This window comes from Hyla sarda, chromosome 1 (genome assembly GCF_029499605.1).
Source record: "Hyla sarda isolate aHylSar1 chromosome 1, aHylSar1.hap1, whole genome shotgun sequence".
Lineage (NCBI taxonomy): Eukaryota > Metazoa > Chordata > Amphibia > Anura > Hylidae > Hyla > Hyla sarda.
The window spans coordinates 109115642-109129863 of NC_079189.1; the positions used below are offsets into that span (position 1 = coordinate 109115642).

The 14222-nt window shown below is 42.4% G+C and overlaps 1 protein-coding gene across 2 annotated transcripts in view; it reads left to right on the forward strand.

Moving 5' to 3' along the window:
• The window catches only part of LOC130357354 (EF-hand calcium-binding domain-containing protein 6-like), a 251524-nt gene that overhangs the window by 31831 nt on the left and 205471 nt on the right, over positions 1-14222 (forward strand). For both annotated transcript variants that reach the window (XM_056560048.1, XM_056560044.1), the window contains exons 5-9: positions 375-452; positions 3129-3293; positions 5248-5385; positions 9734-9849; positions 11637-11788. In XM_056560048.1, coding sequence (XP_056416023.1) covers positions 375-452; positions 3129-3293; positions 5248-5385; positions 9734-9849; positions 11637-11788 — 649 coding nt within the window. The remainder of the gene's footprint in view (positions 1-374; positions 453-3128; positions 3294-5247; positions 5386-9733; positions 9850-11636; positions 11789-14222) is intronic.

Consider the following 14222-nt stretch of genomic DNA (forward strand, 5'->3'; position numbering starts at 1 on the left):
TTTTCTTTAGGCTTCCCTTGAATCACCTCACACTCCTGCTGAACTCTGTACTCAGACTCTCCAAATTCCTAACACACTCTAGCTCTAGGCTAGACTGGGTAACTCTTCCCCCTACACTATATATGGCCGAGCTAGGGGCCTCCTAGAGGGTCACATGGGTACACTGCATCATACATTTATTAAAGATACAGTGCAAAACATTATAAATCAACAGGCAAAGACTATAATGAATATTAAGACATTGCCTGAGCAGTAAGGCCCAGCGCAGGCACCTGACGCAATTTGTACCTGTCAAGACCCATTCTGAATGCATTTCCAAAACTTCCTGTCACCATACTCTAATAATTGTCAAAATGTTGTCTTCTGTATTCCAGAGATGTACTTCTCATGATGTTATCTAAATTTTTGGGAAGACCAATAAGTTCCAGACCATTTCAGCAACTTCTTTTAAGGTATATGACATATAACTTTCTCTGTGTGTTGTGCTTGTTAATTATTGTTATTTTTCTTTAAGAATTTTGCCTTGTTGCCAGATTTTTTATATTCTTGCTTGTTTCAGAATTTTTATGAATAAAACATGTTCCAAGAGGCCTTTATATCAATAATTCAGGACTACAAAGCACAGAATAGATGTGTACCTTTGGAAAGCATGTGAATTTTTTTGTATGTTCTGTTCTCCCGGTTGGATTGTGTTTGTTTATGTAAGATATCATTACCAGAAGATATTCATACTCACTATAAAACATAATTTTAAGAAAATAAAACAGTTCCATGTTTTTTTTTTTATGGCAGTAGTAATTTATGTTTTTTTCTTCTGATGCAAAGAACAGGATAAAGTGTATAATGCCATCATATGTATATTTGTAATATACATTAATTAAAAAAGTGTATATTTTTGGGAGAAGACATGCTGTCCCTGCAGCTATTGCCTGTGTGTCTCTGTGAGGAGACCAAAGACAGGAAGTGAGCGCAGGACAAGGAGGGCTCTGTGCAGTCTCCTCAATTGTCAATCATCCTGCTGTGTGAGCCGGGGGCCTGTCACAGAGCCTCACTGCACAGAGCCCTGCTTGTCCTCACTGCACAGAGCCCCGCTTGTCCTCACTGAACAGAGCCCTGCTTGTCCTCAGTGCACAGAGCCCTGCTTGTCCTCAGTGTACAGAGCCCTGCTTGTCCTCATTGCACAAAGCTCTGCTTGTCCTCACTGCACAGAGCCCTGCTTGTCCTCACTGCACAGAGCCCTGCTTGTCCTCACTGCACAGAGCCCTGCTTGTCCTCACTGCACAGAGCCCTGCTTGTCCTCACTGCACAGAGCCCTGCTTGTCCTCACTGCACAGAGCCTGCTTGTCCTCACTGCACAGAGCCCTGCTTGTCCTCACTGCACAGAGCCCTGCTTGTCCTCACTGCACAGAGCCCTGCTTGTCCTCACTGCACAGAGCCTCGCTTGTCCTCACTGCACAGAGCCCTGCTTGTCCTCACTGCACAGAGCCCCGCTTGTCCACCCACAATTCCTGTATTTGGTCTCTGCACAGAGACACACAGACAATAGCTGTAGGGGCAAAATATACACATTTTCTAACAAATGTATATTACAAATATACATATAATGTTATTTACTACACTATACAGTATAAAACATTTTTGTTCATGACAGGTACACTTCCTACATTCATTGGGGAATTCCAATTTAGGGAGGTTTATCTAACTCATTAAAAAGTCTGGTAAACCAGATGTTGAACACACAAAAGAGGACCCTCTCACACAGAGAACAAAAAGAAAGCATTCTGCGTCTGAAAGAGGTCTAACAAGATATGAGAGCCATGGTGAGATCTGAGTAGATCCCAGCAAGCTGGATTGATCACATGGTACAGAATAATGGCTGTCCATGACTATGCAATGATGGACTATCCAGCTTTCCTAGGAGGAGAATATTGGGATTATAGTCTTAAAATGCTCTGTATTATGGATTCTAACTATAGAATGGTCCATTTGCCAGATATATATAAAAAAAAGCATTGAACGATTGCTTTAGATATAGAAAACCCATTTCGCTAAGCTAAGTGTTGTAAGTAAATTTACCACACAGGAAACTTGATTTCAAGTTCTTCCCTACTAAAATATATAGTCTAGCAAAGGTCATATATCTTTGTGTTATTTGTATTAAAAATCTTAGCAAAGTTATGTGTAGAAAATAGTCCAGAATGAGGCGGAAGGATATCAAATATCTTCCATGTTTATATCCTTAGATGGAATTGCCCATTCTTGGAGTCATGTGATGTGTAGTGGATTGGAAGGGGGCGGAGTGTATTTAGCATTCCATATTGATGTCTATAATTAGATATGCCCATCTTGATATCATGAGGTTTCCTCTTGAGAGAGTGGTGTATAACCTTTGTCTGTATATGATATCCTAACCTAGTAGCTCACATTGTATCGTGACATAGTTGCTTACTACTCACATGTATTGTTTTACAATATGTAATTGACTAATAAGATTGTAATGCTTTATACTAATCATAATATATTAACATTTCTAATAGATATTATTACATTTATATATCATTGTGTTTATTACTCATTTATGTTTATAACCAATAAATCTGCATATTTTTTATAATACCTGTGTATTATTGTGTATTGCAAAAACACATCCTTAGCGAGGAAATAGTCAGACTCAAATGTGAATTGTATCAATTGGGTTTGTCTACAATTCACCAGGACATAATTTTCTTAATTTTTAATTGTTCATGAGAAAGTAGAAGCCTCTTCCGTCTCTAATCACGCCTACCGTACAAGACTTAGAGAAGAGAAAATGAGAAGTCGGCCATGCCGGGGCTGTTAATCACATATAATCACGCCTAGGTAGACATGAGTAGAGGCTAAAGAGGCGTGATTACAGCCCAGCGCACAACATACAGCTTGCTGGGCCCATTCCACGCACCCTTGTTTCCTAATAATGTAGTTTTTCAGTAGAAAAAGGAATTTTACAAAGTTACTTAAGAGCCAATAGCAGAGAAGAGACCACCAACTAACGCTTGGTCCCTCCTTCTCTTCAAGGGCTCCACAGCAGCCACATGATCTGCATACCCTAACTCTAACAAAAGTTTAATATATTTTTCTTCTTACTCTAGGTTGAAACTTCATGAAAAGACCATTATAAAATTTGAGGAACTTTATGCAGCGGTAAGGGATCCAATATCATCAGGACGCCCTACATGGCTGGATCCAGTTAACAGGAAAGCAGAAGTTCTGATGACAGCATCCCAAGTCCATGCACAGCTGAAGACAAAACAAAAGTAGGAACAGGACCACTTAACTCTATAAAATAAAGGCAGAATGTACTGTACCAAGCAGAAATTTTAGGCAGGTGTGTTGCTAAGTAAGAATGCTTTCAAACATAGAAAAAGTATTAATAGTTTATTTTTATCAATTAAACAAAATACAAAATGAACAAACAGAGGAGAAAACGAGATAAAACCAATTTGTGGTGTTACTATCCTTTGCCTTTAAAGAATCATCACTTCTACTATGTACGGTATAATTGCATACAGTTTTTGAAGGTAAGTAAGCACAAAGCGTCTTTAACCTGCTACACTAAGTTTCCTTGCCCAACTAGTCCAACTAGTTTCCTTGGTCAACTAATGCACATCAACTATGTATTTTTCTTTGTGCTTCTTCAAAAGATCTTGAACGCATATCTTGACACCCCAGTCTGTTTTGAAATATTTGCCTGGGAAAAACTTTTTAGATGCAGTATAACTCATTTGTGTCTTGTTGCTGTGCCCAGTCTTGCCATGGTGTATGACCTATGACATGGATCTATCTTCCGTAACCTCATCTTTGTAGCAGAGTTTGGCTGTCCCTCACCCAGACTCCTGTACAGTTGTTTCTGCTTCAGTTAATGACTGTGGTCTAACATACATATAAGAATCATGATCATTGTCACCTGTTTGGTATAATTGGTTAATCATACACCAGACTATAATCCTATATATAACTGATAAAAATAAACTATTAAAGGACATCTGCAGCGTTACAAACACTTATCCCCTATCCTCAAGATAGGGGATAAGTGTTTGATCGCGGGCGGTTCGAACGCTGGGGCCCCCAGCGATCTCCTGTGCTGGGCCGCGGATCTCTCGTGCAAGGGGCGTGCCAGCCGCAGCATGACGTTGTAGCCGGCACGCCTCCTCCATACATCTCTATGGGAGAGGCGGGGAGGCAGCATTCGTGCCTCCCCGCATCCCCCATAGAACTGTATGGAGACGGGGCGCTTATGGCGGCGCCCCGTTAGGGAGATCGGGGGGGGGGGGGGTCCCAGCGGTCGGACCCCCCGCGATCAAACACTTATCCCCTATCCTGTGCATAGGGGATAAGTGTAATGTCGCTGCAGTTGTCCTTTAACACCTTTATTTCGGAAAGCATTCTTACTTTGTAGCATTTTTCCACACCTGCCTAAAACTTTTGCTTGTACCTCTGCAGGGGCCCTAAGCAATTTATGTACTTTGTAGCAGAACCTGACAGTAAGGGTTCATTTTCTCTGAAGCACTACCATAGAGGACATGAAGTATCAACATTTGTCTATTGAATCAATATCAAATCCATGTAAGTCCATGATTTGTGCCTCCAAGGCACAGATATGTTGGGAAAATGGACAGGCACGGGTCACATTCATTTCAATGGGCCAAGCATAGCTAGTGACTATGTTTGAGTCATTTCCCAAGTGTGTACATGTTGTGGCTCAGATTGAGAAACGCGGCTTGCAGCAATTTTCAGTCTGAGGCAAAACTTAAATATGTTGGGAAAAGGACCCGAATGTAGTCACTAGCTTCTAAATGAATAGAGCACTGACACATCGACAATAAGGAAAATTATTAAATCATCGCAGACAACATAGAAATAGCACAAAATAAAATGATCATTTCTGTGCAAGTTAGTACATAGAACACAAAACACAAAGCACACAATTTTGTAGGTGCATGTCAGTTAATATATAATTGGGGAGAGTCATCAAAACTTATGCAGAGGTAAAGTCGACCAGTTGCCCATAGCAACCTATCAGATTACTTCTTTTATTTTTTTAAAAGAACTCTGAAAAATAAAAGAAGCAATCTGGTTGCTATGGGCAACTGGTTAACTTTTCCTCAGCACAGGATTTGATGACTCCCTCCATTGAGTTTTGTGTTGTTTGACTAACGTGTATTAGGTTGAACAATTCATTTTTAACAATTTTATTTTTATTAATACAAGGTTTGCAGAACTAACTGAAGTAATATCTGAGAAGAAATCTGATGGCTCTACAAGGATCTTGCCCCCAGAGTTCAGAGATATTTTGAGAGAACTTGGATTCTGTATGGAAGATGAAGAGTTTAATAAACTTTGTAAAAGGTATACTCTTTTTTTAAATATTTATAATAATAAAATAAGTAACCTTAATATATCTTAATCTTTATTAAAGGGGTTATCTATCGTAAAGGGATTTTAGTACTTACCTGCCAGACAGTAATGGACATGCTTAGGAAGGATCCGTGCTTGTCTTGGTACTACATGGCTGTGTTGTGAGTCTACCATAAGCTGCTGTTTTCTTTTTGTGAAATGGCTATTTCCTGTTGCAGTTTCCTTCCTCATACTACAAGTCCCAGGATCTTTTGTTTGTAAGTATCAGGTCACTTTTCTCGCTTCCACACATCAGCCACCCCACCCATTGAAGCACACCTGGGACAATTCCCTGCAGCCCTGTGTAGAATGATCTATCCTCCCCTCCCCACCCAGCGGTCACTCTGTCCATTGAAACAGACAGGCTACCTATCAACACCTGACTAGTGATGTAATGTCTCGGGCCTCACTGCAGCCCGGAAAAACCAGAGACAACACTAATTTTGTATGCTGTTAAAAATAAACATTGGTCAAACCTCACATAAGAATTGCGAGACCAGCCATGAAACCCAGATGCATATTATGAACTTTACAGCTCTTGTAGCACAGTTAAATAAAAAAAAAAATTCCTGGAATACCCCTTTAAGAACTTCTAGGTGTCTAGATTTCTTTAAGACAGTGTTCTTGTAAAATATAAGCCTCTGAAGAACCCATATTACCACAATACTTTTAAGTACAGTGGTCCCTCAACATACGATGGTAATTCGTTCCAAACGACCCTTGTTTGTCGAATCCATCGTATGTTGAGGGATTCGTGCAATGTAAAAAGTGCATTTAATACTCACCTGTCCCCGCCGCTCCGGACTGCGTCCTCACCGCTCCCGATGCTGTCCCAGGGGCTCCCGATGCTGTCCCGCTGCTCCGGCGTCTTCTTCGGGATCCTCGGGCTTCTTCCGCATCTTCTCCGGGGTCCGGGCCTCGCTTTCTGGTGACGTTATTACGCACGGCGTGCGTAGCGACGTAATAACGATGCCGGAAAGCGAAGTCCGGACGCTGGAGAAGATGCAGAAGACACCGGAGGATCGCGAAGTGGACCCGGAGCAGCGGGGATAGGTAAGTGAACCTGTCCGGGATGCTTAAACTGTTATCCGACAGCAGCTTAAGCATTTTGCGCTGTCGGATAGCAGTTAATGCGATGGCCCCGACATATAAAAGCATCGTATGTCGATGTTGACATCGACATGCGATGGCCTCTGAGAGGCCATCGTATGTTGATTTGATCATATGTCGGGGCCATCGCATGTCGGGGGGTTACTGTACCCTCTAGGAAAACTGCAGTTATCCCCATTATTCTTGCCCATTATGCCATATTGACAGATGTCTATAAAGCTGTTATAAGGAGTTTGCGTGTGGTGAAAACGACATGAATTTTTTTTCTTTAAAAAAAATTCCTGTTTCTCATTCTCTCTGATTTAGGGGGTGGGACCAGGGCTGAGTTATTTGTCAGAAGAACATACACATGTACTTCCTTCTTTAGTTACTTACCCTGTCACAGCACAGAGTTCTCCTATTAACTGAAGTTATCAGACACTATTCACATTAGAGGGAATAAGTGGGTTCTGATGCTGGGACCCCCCGTGATCTCCTGTATGGGGCTCAACTACTTTCCTGTCGTCAGCTCGCTCTGGCCCTGACCTTCCTGGTTGAGCGCAAGTGATGGCTTACTCAGCCAATCCCCGACTGCAGCAAAGTCCAATCTCAGCCAGTGATTGGCTGAGATGGGAAAGGTACACTCATCCAGAAAGGTGGGGTCCGGAGCGGATAAGTAGCTGGAGCCTCATACAGAAATTCATGGGGAGTCACAGCAGTCGGATCCCGTGTAATCAGAAACTTATCCCCTACAAACAGGATAGGGGATAAGTGTCTGATAAGTCAGTTCCCCTGAGGACCCCTTTAAGAGTTTACTGCTATCCCATGACTTAGTGCTTGTGAACAGGCTTGCACTGTGCTGGGCTGATGATTTACACAGTACAGTACTATGCATAGGCAAGTGCTGTGTGAGCAGAAGCTTAACCCCTTAAGGACACAGCCCATTTTGACCTTAAGGACACAGCCAATTTTATTTTTGCGTTTTAGTTTTTTTCCACCTCGCCTTCTAAAATTCATAACTCTTTTATATTTCCATTCCCAGACCCATATGAGGGCTTGCGTGACCAGATGTATTTTGTAATGACATCACTCATTTTACCCTAAAATGTATGGTAAACGCCAACATTTCTTTTTGTGTAAGGAAATTTAAACGAAACTCATAATTTTGCTAATTTGGGGGGTTTCGTTTTCACGCTGTACACTTTGCGCAAAAAATGACATGTTTTCTTTATTCTCTGGGTCAATACAATTAAAATGATATCCATGGTTACATACATTTCTATTATTGTACTGCTGTTAAAAAATCTCAAACATTTTTTTTAACAAAATCAGTATGTTTAAAATTGCCCTATTTTGACCACCTCTAACTTTCTTATTTTTCCGTATTCAGGGATGTTTGAGGACTATTTTTTTTTGCGCCATGATCTGTAGTTTGTTTTGGTACAAATTTTTTACTTTTTCTTTTTACGTTTTCGCCATACGGGATCATTAACATTATATATTTATAGTTCGGACATTTATGCAGACGGCAGTATAGTTTTTTTTACGCTTTTTTGTATTAATATGGGGAAGAGGGGTGATATAAAACTTTATTGGGGGAGGGGCTTCACATTTTTTTTTACATTTATATAATTTTTTTTAAATCCCTATAGGGGACTATTTATAGCAATGATTAGATTGCTATTACTGTTCAGTGCTATGCATAGGTGTCACGATGCCGGCTGGCAGGAGGTGGATCCTCTGTGCCAGAGAGGGATTGGCGTGGACCGTGCTAGTGGACCGGTTCTAAGTCACTACTGGTTTTCACCAGAGCCCGCCGCAAAGCGGGATGGTCTTGCTGCGGCGGTAGTGACCAGGTCGTATCCACTAGCAACGGCTCAACCTCTCTGACTGCTGAAGATAGGCGCGGTACAAGGGAGTAGACAGAAGCAAGGTCGGACGTAGCAGAAGGTCGGGGGCAGGCGGCAAGGTTCGTAGTCAGGATGGATAGCAGAAGTTCAGGTAACACAGGCTTTGGACACACTAAACGCTTTCACTGGCACAAGGCAACAAGATCCGGCCAGGGAGTGCAAGGGAGGAGATCAGATATAGCCAGGGAGCAGGTGGAAGCCAATTAAGCTAATTGGGCCAGGCACCAATCATTGGTGCACTGGCCCTTTAAGTCTCAGGGAGCTGGCGCGCGCGCGCCCTAGAGAGCGGAGCCGTGCGCGCCAGCACATGACAGCAGGGGACGGGAACGGGTAAGTGACCTGGGATGCGATTCGCGAGCGGGCGCGTCCCACTGTGCGAATCGCATCCCCGACGGCCATGACAGTGCAGCGCTCCCGGTCAGCAGGACCGACCGGGGCGCTGCGGAGAGAGAGACGCCGTACGCGCTCCGGGGAGGAGCGGGGACCCGGAGCGCTAGGCGTAACAATAGGGCATAGCATTGATCAGTATTATCGGCGATCTGCTGAAAGGCAGATCAGTGCAGAAGACCCCGGGAGACGGACGGAGGTAGGTGAGGGGACCTCAGTCTGCCATCTTGGCTGATCTGATCCCCACGGCAGTCAGATCAGCCATTATAAGTGCCGCACTGCCGCAGATGCCGTGATCTCTATTGATCACGGCATCTGAGGGGTTAATGGCAGACATCAGCACGACAGAACCGGCAGAACCCGCTGGGAATGAAGCAAGCGCATCTCCTGCGCTCGCGTCACAGCCGGGCCGTTAATGTATGGCGCTGTGTGCTAAGTGACACTATGCAGTGCTGCACAGTTAAAGCGCATGTCCTTAAGGGGTTAAGGTTTTGCTAATAGGCTAAGAAGGGGGGGGGGGAGATTACAGCTCTGGGAAAATACAGCCATACATACACTGGTATTTGCAAAATGGACAGCTGCCCAAAGCGTTATGGGTGGTGAGAGACAAGAAGGAAGCCTTGATTTACCTTCTAGGAACAGTGTGTGTCAGTTGAAGGCACTTGGTCCAGGCTTTCTCAGGCTTGCTTTACATCCTTTTTTACATTGAGGGAAAATAAAAGGAATTCTTATTGATAGGTGCTATGTAACGTGTCTACAGATGCATTTGATGCCATTTAAAAACACAGAGTTTAAAAACACAGCTATTGTGTGCACTTATAGTATTTCTGTTCATCAATTTGCTAATTGTTAAACAAATCATCTTTTGGATTGCAATTGTGATTGATCATATTGGTCATGTAACCGTACACTAGGTATGACATGGATGGAGCTAATGTGATCAAGGCCGATTATCTGCTGAAAAGGCTTGGAAATGAAATCCAAAACCAGACCTCCAGCAATGTAAAAGCTAAAAGTAGAAAGTCAGAAAGTAAGTGATCTACCTTTATATTTCACTGTATTTGGCCTTAGATCATAAAGTACTTGCGTCATACACAGGCACTTTCTTAAATTTCAATAACCCTTTGGGAAAAATATTGGACAGAGAGCGAATGTGTCTCTCCTCTTCTCCCCTGGGAAAAATACCTATTATATAAAAACTAAATGGGAATGACTCTGCCCTATTCTTAGTTATTTTTCTTGAGTTAGTTTATACTCATAACAGATGAAGTGGTTATTACTTTGCTCACAGTCCCTTTTCAGTAGCAAATGAGTCCCAATGTGTCCATTTTACATGGTGTATGATGGTTGTGCATGAAACCTTATTCTGTCCTAGTAGCTTTATGGCTCTGTACTACATCATGTGAGGAGCATGACACAATTCAGTAAAAAATAATAAATAAATAAAAAAACAAACACTCCTAAGAAGACTATAAAACCAGAGGGACACATCATTTAGCATATTCCCATGACAGGATATATGTCCTGTATTACATGGATCCAGACTATGGGGGAGATTTATCAAAACCTGTGTAGAGGAAAACTTGCCCAGTTGCCCATAGCAACCAATCAGCTCGCTGCTTTCATTTTTATGAAGGCCTGTGAAAAATGAAAGAAGCAATGTGATTGGTTGCTATGGGCAACTGGGCAAGTTTTCCTCTGCACCGGTTTTGATAAATCTCCCCCTATGTCGGTGTGTACAAGCCCTTAGTCATGAGTCCTAGATAGAATTCTAAACCTCCCCATGTTTTACCCGATTAATTCCTGCACTTGAACATCTATTATAGTGTTGAGCGGCATAGGCCATATTCGAATTCGCGAATATTCGCGAATATATGGACGAATATTCGTCATATATTCGCGAATATTCGCATATTCGATATATTCTCGTTTTATTTTCGCATATGCGAAAAGTCGCGCGTGCGAAAATTAACATATGTGAAAATTAGCATATACAAAATTAACATACGTGAAAATTTGCATATACGAAAATTAGCATATGCTAATTTTCGCATATGCGAATATTTGCACGCCAGTCTCACACAGTAGTATTACAGCCTTCTTTACACCACACAAGCTGGAAACAGAGAGGGGTGATCACTGTAATGTGTACTGTGAAGAAAAAAAAAAAACAACGAATATTCGTAATTACGAATATATAGCGCTATATTCGCGAATTCGCGAATATGCGATATTCGCGAATAATATTCGAATTGCGAATATTCGCGAGCAACACTAATCTATTATACTGTAATGTAGGTGACAATAGAAGGAAAACGTATATCAGCTCACCCGGTAGTCTCCAAGGTATATGGAACGTAGCACAATACACCTGCACCAGCGGGAGCTTCGGATAATCTCTGAGGCCAAGTCCTCAGGTGAAGCAATCAGGAAGGAGAAAAGGAAGTTCCGGCTCCCAAGGCTGGGTAAAAAATCCAAGTTTATTTCTTCATATTAAAATCCAGTGCATGAGCAAAAATAAAAACATAGAAAAGAGAACAACACCAAACGCACCGACGCGTTTCGACTTAACGCTAAGTCTTAATCATGCCATGATTAAGACTTAGCGTTAAGTCGAAACGCGTCGGTGCGTTTGGTGTTGTTCTCTTTTCTATGTTTTTATTTTTGCTCATGCACTGGATTTTAATATGAAGAAATAAACTTGGATTTTTTTACCCAGCCTTGGGAGCCGGAACTTCCTTTTCTCCTTCCTGTAATGTAGGTGGTGTCTATTCTATTTACTGTCGTTCATAGTTGTCACCTAACCATCCTCTCTAGATCCATTGGCACAGTCTAGAGAAATGTCTCAGGCAGAACGAGAAAGGAAAGCCTCACTCAACATAGAGAAGTGGTTGAAAGATAAATTCAGGGAAACCTTTCGGAGCATGAAAGAAGAATTCGAAAGACATGACCCACAAAGAATTGGCAAGGTGGGTAGAAATGTATTTTATACAGAGATGCTGTAGTTCATTTGTTGTTACTGTAATGGAAGTAGGATAGCTGGAACAAAATATTATGTGACTGAATACATATACAGAGGCAGGTGTTGGGAAGCAGACGTCTATGTGTAGCCCTAATATGAATTATATATAATTAAAAAAAATAGTAGCAGCTACAAAATCTCTTTGCTGCAGTGTAGGGGTCTGGAGGGGCTATAGCTTAATGACACAAAAATGCTAAATACTGGTCACTTGCAGAATGGCTGGGTAGGATTGAGAAGAGATTTGTTCTTAGGCTTCCTCCACGCACAACTTCACCTGCTTTCCACACTTGAGCACTAACTCCAAACTCCAACTTAGACTAGACTGGGGCAACTCCTCCCCACTACACTATATACAGTAGTCCCTCAAGTTACAATATTAATTGGTTCTGGGACCACCATTGTATGTTGAAACCATTGTATGTTGAGACCAGAACTCTATGGAAACCTGGTAATTGGTTCTAATGGCACCAAAGTGTCATCCAAAAATAAAAAAAAGTGAGGATTAAAGAAAAATAAGTAGATAAGTAATATAGATAAAGCAAATCCTTACATTTAAAAGTAAGAAAGATCTGCTGGGAGCTGTAATCACTGTCTATGTCAGTGTTTCACAAGCAGGGAGCCTCCAGCAGTTGCAAAACTACAACTCCCAGCATGCCCGGACAGCCAAAGGCTGTCCGGGCATGCTGGGAGTTGTAGTTTTGCAACAGCTGGGGGCACCCTGGTTGGGAAACACTGGTCTATGTAGAGGACAGGAGCTTCTTCGGGGTCCTGTACAGCAGGGGCGGATCCAGAGTCGAGTCTCGGGAGGGGCACTATTAGAGTATTTTGTGTTGGCGGACAGAAAACAAGGTGTTGCTTACTGAACTTACAATATTATTAAATGTATCATACAGTCCTAACCTTGTTTAAGACTCTTAGGCCATGTTCACATGTCAGAATAATTATCAAATATACCAATTGCCACAGAATGGGAAAGTGCTAAAGAAGTTTTTACCATTTAAAACTACAGCTGCCAGTATGACCTAAGTAGTGGTGAGGGGATGCTGGGAGTTGTTGTTTCACCCATCATTACTGCAGAACTTCTTCAGTGACTACAGCTCTGATGGGACACACACAGGAGGATACAGAATGACATCAGTGACTACAGGTGACGTCTTCTCTATAATCTTTCCTTATCTAATTCAGATGTACATACCACCGGGACTTGTTTCAGCTAAATGTTCTCCCTGCAGAACTTGATGCCCAGACGTCTCCTCACTATATCAGCGCATTCTGATCCTCTATATGAAAACAATAATTATTATAATACTGCCAAACACTGTATTCTTCGAATATAATACTGGCACATACCTTCTGAATATAATTCTGACACACTGTACCTCCTGAATATACAACACACTGTACCCTCTGAATATAATACCGCCACACACTGCGCCCTCTGAATATAATACTACCACACACTGCGCCATCTAAATATAATACTACCACACACTGTGCCCTCTGAATATAACACTACCACACACTGTGCCCTCTAAATTTAATACTAACAAACACTGCACTCTCTGAATATAATACTACCACACACTGCACTCTCTGAATAGAATACTACCACACACTGTGCCCTCTAAATTTAATACTACCACACACTGCACTCTCTGAATATAACTTGCTGTGCAGTGCACCCTCTGAATAAAATACCCAAATGTATTGGGGCCCATAAAAAATGTACCACCCCAGAAATTCCTCATAATCTACAATATACTTCTGAAATGCAAAACACTCTGTGCCTTCACATATAGTAATAATGCCCCATCTTGTGCCCCTACATATAATAATTATGACCCGTCCTGTTCCCCCCACATAATAATGCCCTGTGCCCCTAACATATATTGCCCCCTGTGCTGTGCCCTTCACATATAATTCCCCATTCTTTGCCCCTCACATATAATGCCCCCATCATGCGTCCCTCACATATAATGCCCCTTGTGCTGTGCCCCTCACATATAATGCCCCCCGTGCTGTGCCCCTCACATATAATGTCCCCTGTGCTGTTCCCCTCACATATAATGCCCCCTGTGCTGTGCCCCTCACATATAATGCCCCCCATGCTGTGCCCCTCACATATAATGCTCCTGTCATATGCCCCACACATATAATGCCCCCTTTGCTGTGCCCTTCACATATAATGCCCCCGTTCTTTGCCCCTCACATATAATGCCCCCATCATGCACCCCTCACATATAATGCCCCGTGCTGTGCCCTTCACATATAATGCCCCTGTTCTTTGCCCCGCACATATAATGCCCTCATCATGCGCCCCTCACATATAATGCCCCCTATCCTGTCCAGTCAGGGGGCATTATATGTGAGGGGCACAGCAC